The sequence below is a fragment of the Pempheris klunzingeri genome, chromosome 10 (assembly GCF_042242105.1).
Source record: "Pempheris klunzingeri isolate RE-2024b chromosome 10, fPemKlu1.hap1, whole genome shotgun sequence".
In the NCBI taxonomy this organism is placed as follows: domain Eukaryota; kingdom Metazoa; phylum Chordata; class Actinopteri; order Acropomatiformes; family Pempheridae; genus Pempheris; species Pempheris klunzingeri.
The window spans coordinates 11,523,558-11,536,882 of record NC_092021.1 but is presented as its reverse complement, the minus strand read 5'-3'; the positions used below and the strand labels follow the sequence as shown (position 1 = coordinate 11,536,882).

Below are 13,325 nucleotides of genomic sequence, written 5' to 3'. Positions count from 1 at the left end.
GCAGGTAATATCCATAGAGGGTTTTTTTTTTTTAGGGTTGAGCAGCAGTCAAGTTGGTAGGAAAAGTGGCAGATGTAGGTTGCTGTAAAAGAGAGGTCATTGAGGAGCATATTGATTTTTCCCAATGGATTTTTCTGCTTCTGTGTGAAACCAAACATGACAAGTTGTGAAGACAGATGACAAATGAGCCACAGGTGTACGGCTACTGTTACACACTGCCATCACTAACCTCAAGAAAAGACAAAGTGTCATATGTAGCATTTTTTAGAAGAAACATTTGAGGTTTTACGGTCACTACCTTAAAAAAGTAAGAGCTTTGTGTAAGAACAGAATTTTAGGTTAACCCTAATAGTTAACCCTGATAAGCTGCTAGTGTGTCAGCTTTTTGTTTTTCAGAGAGATAAATTCTTTGAGTTTTCTGGCTCCCCTCTAGTCAAAATTGCTTAATAGCCTTTCCCGTCAGACATTTGGACTTTGCAAGAATTTGCTAGTGACTAGAAGGAAAAGCACAGGTGTAATTAATACCATTAGTGGGTTCTGTCACATTTCGGTAGCCATGATTAATCTTAGTATTAACTATATTGTCTTTACTGTGATGGCATTTGCTAATGAGATTTACAGTTGTTACCAGGGCGTCTTCGTTCATTTTACCTGTTTGTTTACATTCATTACATCGATGCTACTAATGTAAAGGCAGCAAGATCATCTTTATTTTCCTGCGTGAGCTGTCCTCACCTCCTCAATTTATGATCTGAGATGTCACACAGTCTTTCCTCTCATCAGGAGAGCCGTTTCCTCCTCTCAGTCTTAAAGGCTGTGCCCCTCCAACATCACTCCCCATCTCCTCTGATCTGTGATCAGATTGTGTTGACTCTCCCTTCTTATCTTGTTTTTTTGTGTGGTTTTATGGTTGTTTTTATTGTAGGTGTGTTTGGGAGCTGTGTGTTTCTGGGAGCCTGTTTTTGTGTACAGTGTATTATATGTCAGCGTATCACAAATATGGGTGAGAAGAAAAGTGAAGGAGATGTGTGTGTTTATGAAAGTGTGCATACTTGATGTACTTTTGCATGTTTATTATGTGTGTGTGTTTAACTGTGTCAATATTAGTTAGTGTATGGAAACACAGCCAGTATTAGCCAGAATCTAAACCCTGGTTAAATAAATGAAGTCAGGGAAATATTTTTTGGGGCCATAGGCAAAATGGCTTCAAAGTAAAGAGAGCAATTATGTAAACTACATTGTCAATGTTAGTGTAGGCTGTGCTCATCATCACATTATAAACTATTGAAGATATCTCCCATCTCCTCCTTGTTTTCCATTCCTTATCACTCCCCCATACAGCTGCTTATAGGGTTTGAGAGCGGGACAATCGTCCAATGGGACCTCCGGGGCAAGAAGGCTGACTTCAGAATCTACTACGATGAGGTGAGCTCCACTATTCACACCTGCATGAAAGAGATTTAACAGCTGAAACCAAAGTGCTGTCAGGTGAAAAAAAATTTCTGAAAAGGTCTGCCATTTTATTGACATCCATGTCACTCGTCATCATCAAAGGGGACATTTTCAGTGGCTGTTAGTGTTTCTTGGGTTATAATATGTCTATTATTTATTTGGCAAAACTGAGAGTATTGGAGAACAATAGATTACCACAGAAGTTAGTCATGTTCCCACAGAAGAGGTGTATAGTGAGTGAAAATTCATAAACCTCTCTGTGAACATATTTAGAGAACTTTTCCATTTCCAGGAGTGTCTGATTATTTAACATGTTGTAGCTCAGGTCCAGAATCTTTGACAATAGTTATCCTGCACACTGACACTGATTCATGCATTCATTCATTTACAAAATACAAATGTCAGCAGTTAGCTCAAAGAGAACTGAGATCTTAAATACAAAAGGAACAAGATGCTCTTACACGAATGCACATCGAGACCTTAACAGCCTGGTCTTTTCATCTTCCTCCCGTCACTTATCCTATTTCATGACAGAAATTAGCCTCTCTGTCTGCCAACATTTTGAATCTCAATGAAATTTAGGGCAATTTTCATCTGTGAGCAGCATCAACTTTTCTTATTTTCAACAAGGTGTCTTTGTCATCAAGTGCTGTATTCCCATGCCTGCCAAGTATTTACTGCTTTTTGAAAAAGCAGCAGTAATTGGAGGAGCCAGGCATGCTCAGCTGCCTCTGACAGCTTGTACAGCACTGTCAGCTCAAACAGGTGAAGACTACAGCGTCTGTCACAGTTTCACCCTGTTAGCAGTGGAGAGTGTCCTTGGTGACTAATATGTTCGGTTCGACTGTTTTCGCTGTCAGGTGGCCATTTGCTGAGGTGTGTGCCCATTACCATGTAAGGAGTTAGTTATAGGAGATGTTGCTTTACAAGTCCTCAGCTTTGCACAGCTAAAGGTAGAATAACCATATTTGTATGGAATTACGTCAGATTTGTAATTTCTTTTCCATATACATATAATGTGTATCCCAAGGGCAGGTTGAGAATTTCTGCTGCTTGCACACACAGATTCTCAAACACACACATCACCTTTATTTAATCTGTTTTATCTGTTCTGGCCTCAAACTTAATTTACCCCAAAGACATTTTCACCTTGTCATACTGGTAGTTGCAACCACTGCCATGTCTTATCTCCTGTGACGAGTCACATTCTGCTCACATTCATTAATGCGGTTTCGTGTGCATCACCTCTAGCATAGCATGGCATCTCTCTCTCACACCTCTACAGTCGAGTTAAAAAATAAATTAATAAATGAAAAAAAATAAACTGTTACAAAACATAAAGATGGAAGTACTGAATTACAGCCACTCTTACTGGTGTATCTGGAAAGCTTTATACTTGTGCTTGTTGTTGAATCAAGAGTTACATTTTGCTGCTTTATATGATTGACTTGGTTCAAAACACAGACGCAGAAATAGAAGCCATGCCTAAATGCTTCCCTGTTTGAACTTCATCTCCAAATACTAATAGATGCACATACAGTGTGCTACTGTAAAGGTGAAAATCATCTAATTTGTTTCTAGTTTTCAGTGGCATATCTCCCAGTGACTCCTCCAACATGGCCCTGACAGTGGTGCGTGTTGGTGTGAAACAACACTGAAATTACAGAAAAAAGGGGATCATAACATGTAGATTGAATGCAACAGCAGATACGCAGTGAATGCAAAGCAATGAAAGCAAAGCATGCTTGTGCTCTGAGCTTCATTTCTGCTTTGTCATTTGTTGTCTTGACTTGAAAATGACCACATCACTGAACAGTACAGGACTGGAAGTCAGTTTCCAAAGCTAGAAAGCTACCACAGAGCAATAAACATAAAGTAAGAGTCGTACCAAAGCCCCATAGATGTGTCGTCATATTGTGTTGCATTCAGTAAAAGTCTTGCTTGAAGTCTGTTTTGGTTTCTACCTTTCCACATAGGAACCGAACAAAGCAGCTTTTGTAGTAGTAATTCATAGGCGTATACTTGATAAAGCTCGATAGGTTGTGATTCACACATGGTTTGTGCTTTATAACTGTGCACAACTATTTTGTCAAGTGCATTTTTTGCTATTAAATATGGATAAAATCACCAATTACAAACCAAGCAGTAAGTTTACTAGTACACAACACACAGATTCTTCTTTTTTTTTAACCAGTCTTCTAATTGAAATAAAGATTCTGAAACATTCTTACATATATACATATATATATATATATGACATGTCCACTCCCTCTGTCTCATTGGTACAGGCCATCCATTCAGTCAGCTGGCATCATGAAGGGAAGCAGTTCATGTGTAGTCACTCAGATGGCAGCCTGACGATGTGGAACCTCAGAAACACCACCAAGCCATTCCAGGTCACCTTCCCTCACGGTGAGATATAATTCCACGATATTCTTTGATAATCCCGCGCTGAGAAAACTGGGTTATTGGGCTTTTTTACAGGTTGTCTATGGGTTGAGTTTACAGGAAATGTTGCCAGAAACAAACTATGGCTTGATGGTTATTATAGTTCTGGGTTGTTGAATTTCTGAAGAATGGAAATTAGCATCTAAACATAAAGCAAAGGCATTTTCTGGAATACATCACATAGTCTGCGATGCATCATATATCATAAACATCGACATTATGGTGTCACCCTTCCACCGACTAGTCCTTCTGTTTCTCAACTGCTTTGGTGTTTGTTTACTGGCAGAGCATCCTGACCTTGCTCCATCTCTGATGATGAATGGTTGCTGGCTGAGAGCTGTAATCTCAGGCAAAATCACAAAATATGAAGGCAAGAGGGAAGGATGTGGGTAATAAGTGCAGGGCCCCAGGCTTTAACAAGTAGTTAAATACAACAGATTGTTTATGTTCCTCATATTTGTCAAATATGAGGTATTACAAAGAACAAGAGCAAAATGAATGGGAAGAAAGAAGAAGTCTTGGGGAGCTGAGAATTAACAGTGAATCAAGAATAAGAAAAAGAAGAAGAGTAAACAGTAAACAAGTCATCACCTGGCAATGAAACAGTCTCCATCTGTTCTAGTAGTGAATATATGGACTGATTTTGTTCCACAGTAGATGAATCAATCTATCTGTCAGGACACTGTTAGCTGGTCATCATACCACCACACCCATCACGTCTGTGGTGATTTGCTATTCTATTTAAATGCTTCAGCGCTCACGCTCACTTTTTATCATTTTGTTCACTGGCTTGCTTCTTTGCTTGCTGGATGCTGTTGACACTGGGTATGTTATAGTTGTGCTCAGATGTCACACTGTGAGCTAGAGAAAGGCCTGGAGGCCTGCTGTCCACCTTGGTCTTTAAATGCTACATAACCTCTCCATCTCCATCCTTACATCATTGGGAGTCTTTGTACCATTCAAAGCTAGACATTGGCATAAATACTGTAATCATAGACAAAGGATTCTTTGGTTCAAAATGAAAATAGAAAACATGAAAAGTACTGTCTAAATGATGTATTTGATATGTTGATGTACTTCTATGCCCTGTGCATCCCAGGAGTACTGTCGAGTCAATTTGTATACCTGTGTGTATGATATGTGACTTGAACGTACCTGATGGAAACCAGAAAGTAACTCAAAATAATTTAATATCTAATTTGCAACAATTTTGTCACTACACGCAATTTAGCGTGTACTTATTGTTATGTTTTTAGTTTATTTGTGTCTTTGAGAAACCAATGAACATGTTTGAGCTAATGCTTGCACTAATGAAAGTACTTTATAAACTCAAGGGAACAAGGAAGACGTGATGGCTAGAAGGTGAAAAGACACAGAAGATGGAAAAAGCAGAAAAGGGAACATTGGTTTTAAGAGGAAAGATGTCTGATTAAACAGAAACACATCAAAAAATGAGATGACAAGAATAGAGTTAAAGGTGATAGACAGGGTGCAAAGAAATTGAACAAGTTTCATGCAACTCTCCTTTATAGACATCCTCTTGTACAGATTACATAGTGAAGTACGTTATGTGGCAGGGTAGATCTTTATACAGCTGTGGGTTTGACCAATATCAAAGCATTTAAGTGGCTCAGCTTAAAACTTCTTCACTGATCATAAGTTACCGTTACAGAGAGCTTTGGCTGCCTAACTGAGATCATGGATAAGTAGCAATGTGTTAAAAACGTAAAATCACCTGAAATCCCAAATCCTAAAAACCCTGATCAAAGTCCTGTGTTTTGTATACCAGCCATCCAGCCTGACCTGGCTTTTGTGCTAAAGATATGTTTTCTTCTAAATGTATGCAGTCATGCACTATTTATTTAAATAAAAGAGATTTTTCATCAACTACAAAGCCAAATTATCTTCTTTTAGTGAACAAAAATGTTAATAAGAATAAGTTGAAGCTGTTGCTGCAGTACATATATAGATAATGGATGCAGCACAGGTGCATTGTGCACTGTCAGAAGGCTTGTTTAAGACCGGCCTTTATTTGTTCATCAGTGTTTTGTAGGATCTAGTATGAGGGCAATATTTGAAATGGAATTCTGCAGTTATTCAGAAAAGCTTTTGTTCAGGGCAAAATGCCCATGAGGGAAAGCTCAATGTCCCAGTGCCTTTGAGTTGATGGACTTCTTTTTATCAAAGGAGAAATCATTTTATTATGTGAGGCAGGAGAAAATAATAATAATCTTAAATACGCTAGCTCTAATAATGGCCTGCTGTTCTCTAAAACGAAGAATGCACAGTAAGTGCAGTGACGTGGAAAGCGGCAACACAGACACTTCATTTTCTTAGTAGTCTGAGTTGTTGTGCTGGATCATGTCTAGTGATCAAAAATGGCAAAAAGTGTGTATTAGTTTCAGTTGAACTAAGAGGTGATGTTTAATGTAAAGGTGGTATTGTCTTGAAATATGTTCCATTGTTTTGCTTTTTCATCTAATTCAGGCAAGATACAGAAGGATGGAAGAAAGGAGTCATGTAAACCCATACTAAAAGTGGAGTACAAGACCTCGAGGAGCAGGTGTGTGCTTTTACACAAATCTAGATATAGACATGTTTAACTGACTGATTGATACATGTATTCCTTAATTCTGTCATGTATATCATTATTTGGCAACTGGCAATTGATACAGACCAAGTCTTCCTAAAGTCTTGTTCTCTTTCCACAACAGCGAGCCTTTTGTTATCTTCTCTGGGGGTCTTTCGTATGACAAGGCAGGGCGGCGGCCAACATTAACCATCATGCACGGCAAGGCCATCACTGTGCTGGAGATGGACTATCCTATTGTGGAGTTCATGACACTTTGTGAGACTCCCTACAACAATGGTGAGTGCATATAAGGACAATGACAGAAAGAAAATGTTTTTTTATTTTTGTCCAAATTTACATCATTCTGCTGCCATAGCAATATATGACCCCAAGAGCTATACCAGAAGGAGCTTTGTCTCCAAGTAGGGTCACCCAAGTCAGTCAGGTCGAAAGGTAGAGGTCTGACAATGTGTGATCCACTGGTCCTCCAGGGTGGGTGTTGTATTGTGGGCTTGTAACCCAGTCCCTTAGGCACAAACTCTGTTTTAGAGTCAGTACGAAGGGAAATAAACACTATAAACACTCCAATGGGCTTCCTGGGTTCATCAGAACTCAAATAATTGCCAGTAGTAATAGTCATGAAGTTGTCACCTGACAAGAAGGTGAAGGTCTTTAACACCAAATGAAAGACCAAGATTAGATTCTGGAATATGTGACCCATGCCAGGCTAAATCTGTACCAGAGCTGTGTTCTTTCTTCGCAACTATATGGCTCAGAATGCATTTCACACAAGAAGCCTCAGAAGACTCATGGAAATCTTCTGGCCCAAAACCATCTCCAATCAACAACTCCTTCCTTAGTTCGATCAAAAGAGCATAGACACCATCAAAGGGGTCTATAAGTGATACCAATAATATGAAGGGGAATGGAATCTTGTTTATCTTGTTTGTGTTGCATAAAACATTGTACTTTTTTTTCTTGGGTGCCATAAACAGGGCTGTAGATAAATTAAATATTATTCAAAAACAACAGTGTAAAAAGTATATTTGCATGTGTGGTTGTAAGTAATGTAAATATGGATTGAGCTCTATCCTCTTCAGTTTGGCTTTGTATCTTACAGAGGTCCAGGAGCCATACGCAGTGGTGGTGCTTTTGGAGAAGGACTTAATCGTGGTGGATCTGACACAGAGCAAGTATGTGTCAGATCACATATACACGCTGACATGAGATAATATCACCTGGCAGGTCCACTGATACCATCCATCCATCCATCCATCCATCCATTCATCCATTATCTTCCGCTTATCCGGGGTTGAGTTACGGTGCTCATACCATTTATCCTTCTGCCAGATTTTGTCACAATCAGTAACAAAATTCAAGAGTCAAAGATCTAACATGTGTTGCTCACATCTACTGTATGTCTCAGTGCAAAGGAGGTCTGATATTGTCCTTTTAATAAAAACATGTTACTTTGCAACACTTAGTCACTATTGGAGGAAATTAAGGTGGATTTGAATTGCAGCAAAACACTGAGGCGTGTGAGTCGGAGGATATAAATTAGGTTACCTTGTTAATTAGGTTACCTAATTAAAGCCATCTCGTATAGATATCTCCCAGTAAGGCTTAATTTAGTTTTACTTTTCCAGATTGTCTTTGTCGACATTGTCAGCTCATTGATTAGCCGCTAATTGTTTAAAGTGTCCGTCATAAATGAGTCACTGGCCTGCAGCGAGATGGTTTAGATTTGATAGCTGTACATAGCATGTAATCCCAGTATGCACCCTCTCACTCTTTCATAAAGTTTTCTGGATAAAATAAAGAATAATTAGTCTTTGTAATCTAATTCTCAGGTTTGGTGATGTAGCACACCTACACACCTTACATATTTTCATGTTGACTCAGAAAGGTGCCATTTTTACCTCACCTGCAATCTGATTTTGTGTATGTATGTATGTAGGTATGTATGAATGTATGTAGGAAGGTAGATAGGTACGTATGTACGTACGTGCACACATAACAATCCTTGTAGTTCAGCTTTTTAGTTTGGTGAATTTTTCACCAAGAGATAACCCTAACCCTAAAATTAAATATGATAAACTATGCAGCCTTAATTGGTCTTCTGATTTCATCGAATTAACAGGCAATGAAGTGTACATGTACAGTAAACATCAGTTGTCTCCTTGTTGTTACTGCATGAGTGCCATAGTGGCTTAAGTCATTCTATACCTTATCGTATGTATGTTTCTTGCAGCTTCCCTGTCTTTGAGAACCCTTACCCCATGGACGTCCATGAGTCCCCAGTCACCTGCACAGCCTATTTTGCAGAGTGTCCACCCGACATTATCCCCATCCTCTACTCAATAGGAGCAAAACATAAGAAGACTGGCTACAGCCAAAAGGTAGGAAAGAGAAAACTATGAGGGAGGAATACCCTGCTTTTGTGATGTATGTAAAATCCCTTTAGTAATGTTTTCAATGTTGTTGACAGATGTTATAAAATGTTCTAAAGGTGCACTTGAACTAACCCAAAAATATCCATTTTAATTACATTTTTGCAATGAAATCTGTGTTATGGAATAAATGCAAGCTTGCCAATAGGCCCCAGTTGGAGAACAACAAGATGATATAATTGGGTTTTCAAAATATTCTGCACTCTGTCTGTAACCATGTCAGGAGTGGCCAGTCGGCGGAGGAACATGGACGTTAGGGTCCCACGCCTACCCGGAGATCATCATCACAGGGTAAGTCAGAAATATTGATGGCAATATTTTGAACCCTTTTAAGTTCAAGTTCAGCCTCCAGCCTACGCTATTAGGAGAAAAATCTGCAGCCATCACAGTTAAAAGAGAGTATACGTTTGATTTGGGTCTGTACAAACCCAGCACAGTCTGGAGCCATGCTGCATTGTAAGCGGTTGACAGAGATGTTAACCTGTTCTGAAGCAGAAACACTGTGTGGTCTCTTCATCTAGGCAACACTCACAAATATCAGCAGCGATCCAACCACATGAGGCCAACATGGAGATACTGTCTTTATAGTGCACAAAGTAACCTAAAGTGCGTCAATTCTTGGCTCATATATTTCTATTGGCCCAAGTGAGGTGAGGAATTCAGCTTCACTTTTCAGCTGTCAGAAGCTATAAGAATTCCTGTCCTAAAGAATCCTGTACATTGTAACATTTAAAATCAGTACTCATGGCTGCCAAATTTTTAGATGGCTTCTAATATAGCTGTATTATTATTATTGTTATTATTACAGCAGGGAATTTGTGGTGTTAAAGCAAGAGGAAAGGTTAAATGCAAAACATTTTCCCTTAATTTCCTTTCCTTTTCCATTCATACAGTAATTAAGCACACTAGTTTTGCCCAGTATACAGAACAACTATTCTTTGTCTTTGTTCAGACATGCTGACGGATCAATCAAGTTTTGGGATGCATCTGCAAGTGAGTCCACTCTCTAAGCTTTTCTGTCTCTGAGCTATACTGAAGTGCTACATTTTGTTTAACTCAAGCTTTTGTTTATTTTGTTATAACTCAAAGCATGCGAGTGAATGTAATTTTTTTCATGATGATGATAAGTAATTTCAGATTTCTCAGTTTTCTGCTCTCAACTCTGTGATTTTCTCAAAATCTTTTGAAAGAAATTGTACCGACAGATGCGATCAGCTGATGACATTTACCTGCATTTTATTAAATCTTTGCTTATTTCTGTGCTTAATGATAGCAGCTCATCTCAGCCTAGCAGAGTCTCAGAGTTCAGACTAATAATACCAGCCTAAAGCTACTGTATCTTGGAATGCTAGTCAGCTTGTATGCCTCTCTGTGATTATAATATATTAGACCTCACTATATTCACAAGTGTGAAATAATATCCTGGTATTCACACAGATATATTAAACCATTTTATTTCGAGGTTATGTCCTTGTACCATGCAGCTCTCATATTTCTTTCTTATTTACAGTATTTGCAGTGTCTTAATATCCTAATTTTTGTAAAGGCCAAATCCAACACTGAATTTATCCTGCCTACAAGTTTGTGTATAAAGCTGATCCACCCCTGCCACCCCTGCATCCACCCCTGGCAGTGTCAGTTGTTCTTGTCAGGGTTTTATGTGTTGCCATTTACAGTATATTTTACATTACAATATTTTCACCAAGCTTAACCATTCCTCTAACCAGTCACACTACAGATGTTGTACAAGCTGAAGACCTCCAAAGTCTTTGAGAAGCCAAAGCCTGGCGAAGGCCGGGCGGCCGAGTTGGTGGAAGAAGACCCCTTTGCTGTTCAGATGGTCAGCTGGTGCCCCCAGAGTCGCATCTTCTGTGTGGTTGGCATCTCAGCCCACATCATCCTGTACCGCTTTAGCAAATATGATGCCAACACTCAGATAGTGGTGAGTGAGATGAGACTTAGAATACAAGGAGCGTTGTGTTTTTTTTTTAAGAGGAACATCTAATGTAAATTCTGCTTACCTGCATCTTCACAACACAAATTTAGTGGATGTAGTTCACTTTAGTATAGTTTTTGTGGCTAGTTGGCTTTGGATAAGAAGATTCATCCATCTGTATCTGTGTCATCCTCAGTCACTAGAGGTGCGCCTACAGTGTGAGTCAGAGGATGTCATCTCTCCGTCTGAGAATGAAAACAATCCCTGCTTCTCAGAGCCTGGCTCCCACTCCCCTCAACCCCACCACCAACACCCAGCTAGCCCCAGCAGTGGGACACCTGAGGGTATCAAAGACAGCATCCCCTGCCTTAAGTAAGATCTCCTCATACATCTCACTCTCACTACAACAGCTTTCTGTTTTAAGAAATCATTTGGTCTTGCAGTGTTCTTGCAGTAGCTACAAAAATGTAATAGGTAGATTAGATGGATTTATTTTGTAAAGAAAAAGTTCATTTATTTTGTTGTGACTTAAATAGTGGGTCAAATCTAAACTGGTGACGCCTTAGTGTTTGGACTGATTCAAGATGCTGCGATTATCTTGTAAAAGCTAGCAACGCTGGCAGGATCCATAATTTTGCATCCTAATGTGATGGCAGACACACCACCATGTTTATCTTGTGTAATACTTTGGCCATGTTCAGTACCCTATGCTGTCTTACATTGTTTAAGGTATATATGATTGTATGTGCAGACCCACTAAGCTCTGTTTGTACAGTACACAGTGCACTAGATTCTTCTTCATGTTTGTTTCAGGGTGAAGGACCGGATGGTTCGGGTGCCTCCTGGCTACCAGGCAGAGCTGGTCATCCAGCTGCTGTGGGTAGATGGTGAACCTCCACAACAGATCACCAGCCTGGACATCAACTCTGCCTATGGCCTGTAAGTGTCCAGATGCATTGCGGTCTGTCTGTCAGTTGGTCTACCTATCCATCTGTGTAACTGTTCCTTTGTCTGTCTAGATTGGAAATGTGTACAAGGCATTTTTGCCATTATTCATCCATGGTGCAGATCAGTTCCATATCTTTGCTAGTCTGCACTCACAACCACAGTCCCTGTTATAGTTTAGAGGAGTTTGCACAAAATGATTATTTTCTAGGCAGCGTTACCTTAAGCTGGACAAGACTTGTTAACTTTATAATGGTGTCATAAGAGGATCATTTGAAGTGAGCTACACCAAGAAAGCTTTTGAATTAACAGCAGGAGAGCTGTAAATGGCTGGATTACATCATAGCATCAACATTTCAAAGCACCACATAGTCCTGTGTATTAAAGTTGGAACAGAGGGTTTGCAGGTTGGTGGTACAAAGAAATAAGCAGCAAGAGGGGACAGTTTGACAGTGGTTCAAATTAACATGCTGACTTTAGAGCACACGCAACATGGTTCTGCATCTCTCTGTATCTGTCTCCACTGGTCAGGTTTCCCTACACGTTGAGTTTCCTGGAGTATTACAGCAATATTTAACCAACTGTATAAGGGTGCAATACTGCCATGGTTGCAGACCAATGAAGAAAAGTTACCAGCAGCTGATAGCAGCACAAAGCAGATATTGAAGTAGTTTTCTTAGTTTAGCAAGCGATAATCCACAGCGAGCTGTTCTGACGTACAAAAATGATGGATGAGAGAAATTTATAATACATTTAAGCCTGCATGGTTGGGTAGTATTGTTGCTATTATTGCAGCAACAATGCGACTAATTATCATTTCTTCAGTTAATTTACTCAAGCACAGCATTGGAGTAGTATTTATACTGTCTTCTGTAACTAGGTTTGAGGTGTCTTAGCACACACATTTAAGATATTTCAGCCAATCAGAGCAAAAAAAATATTTTCTGTGGCCCATAGTCGTAATCTGAATAAAGTGAGTAAAGGAGGGGGAAAATGAAAAGCAGCTGTCAGGAGGCCAGTCTGTCATGTGAGTTTGTGTCTAGTATGTATGTAATTATGTGTGTAGAGAGAAGAGACACCTGAACACTAACTGGTTATGTTTGTGTTTATGTATTTATGAATAACAGTGAGGGTTTATGAAGAGTGAGGGCTAAAAGTATGTGGATATTGGGTTTGGGATGGGGGGCTATGGGATGCCATATTTAGCTCCAAACTCGTTTACAGTTTTCTACAGTCAAAAGCAGAATTTGTGTGTTCACATCTGGTTTGTGACCACCTTTGGGATTTCATCACTGCAACATGTGCCAAGGTCTTTTACTGTTTCCTCTCTTTTGGTTTAGACAGCATATAATTGCAGTACCTTGTAAAGTACCAATGTTGACCTGAGTAATGGTTGACATTTTTTATACATTTCAGTATTCAGAATTCAAAAATTCTTAGAACATTCAGCGTTGGTTTTGAAGGGAAGTTGAATGACTTCATGAGCCTGTCTATTATGGCTTTGTTCTGAATAGAGGCTCTG

At 39.4% G+C, this 13,325-nt stretch overlaps 1 protein-coding gene across 1 annotated transcript in view; it reads left to right on the top strand.

Moving 5' to 3' along the window:
* stxbp5l (syntaxin binding protein 5L) overlaps positions 1-13,325 on the top strand; it is a 115,596-nt gene that overhangs the window by 71,408 nt on the left and 30,863 nt on the right. Inside the window, exons 7-17 of the mRNA XM_070838039.1 lie at positions 1,342-1,425; positions 3,741-3,864; positions 6,388-6,463; positions 6,615-6,769; positions 7,593-7,665; positions 8,724-8,871; positions 9,146-9,213; positions 9,875-9,915; positions 10,650-10,864; positions 11,055-11,230; positions 11,672-11,797. Coding sequence (XP_070694140.1) covers positions 1,342-1,425; positions 3,741-3,864; positions 6,388-6,463; positions 6,615-6,769; positions 7,593-7,665; positions 8,724-8,871; positions 9,146-9,213; positions 9,875-9,915; positions 10,650-10,864; positions 11,055-11,230; positions 11,672-11,797 — 1,286 coding nt within the window. The remainder of the gene's footprint in view (positions 1-1,341; positions 1,426-3,740; positions 3,865-6,387; positions 6,464-6,614; positions 6,770-7,592; positions 7,666-8,723; positions 8,872-9,145; positions 9,214-9,874; positions 9,916-10,649; positions 10,865-11,054; positions 11,231-11,671; positions 11,798-13,325) is intronic.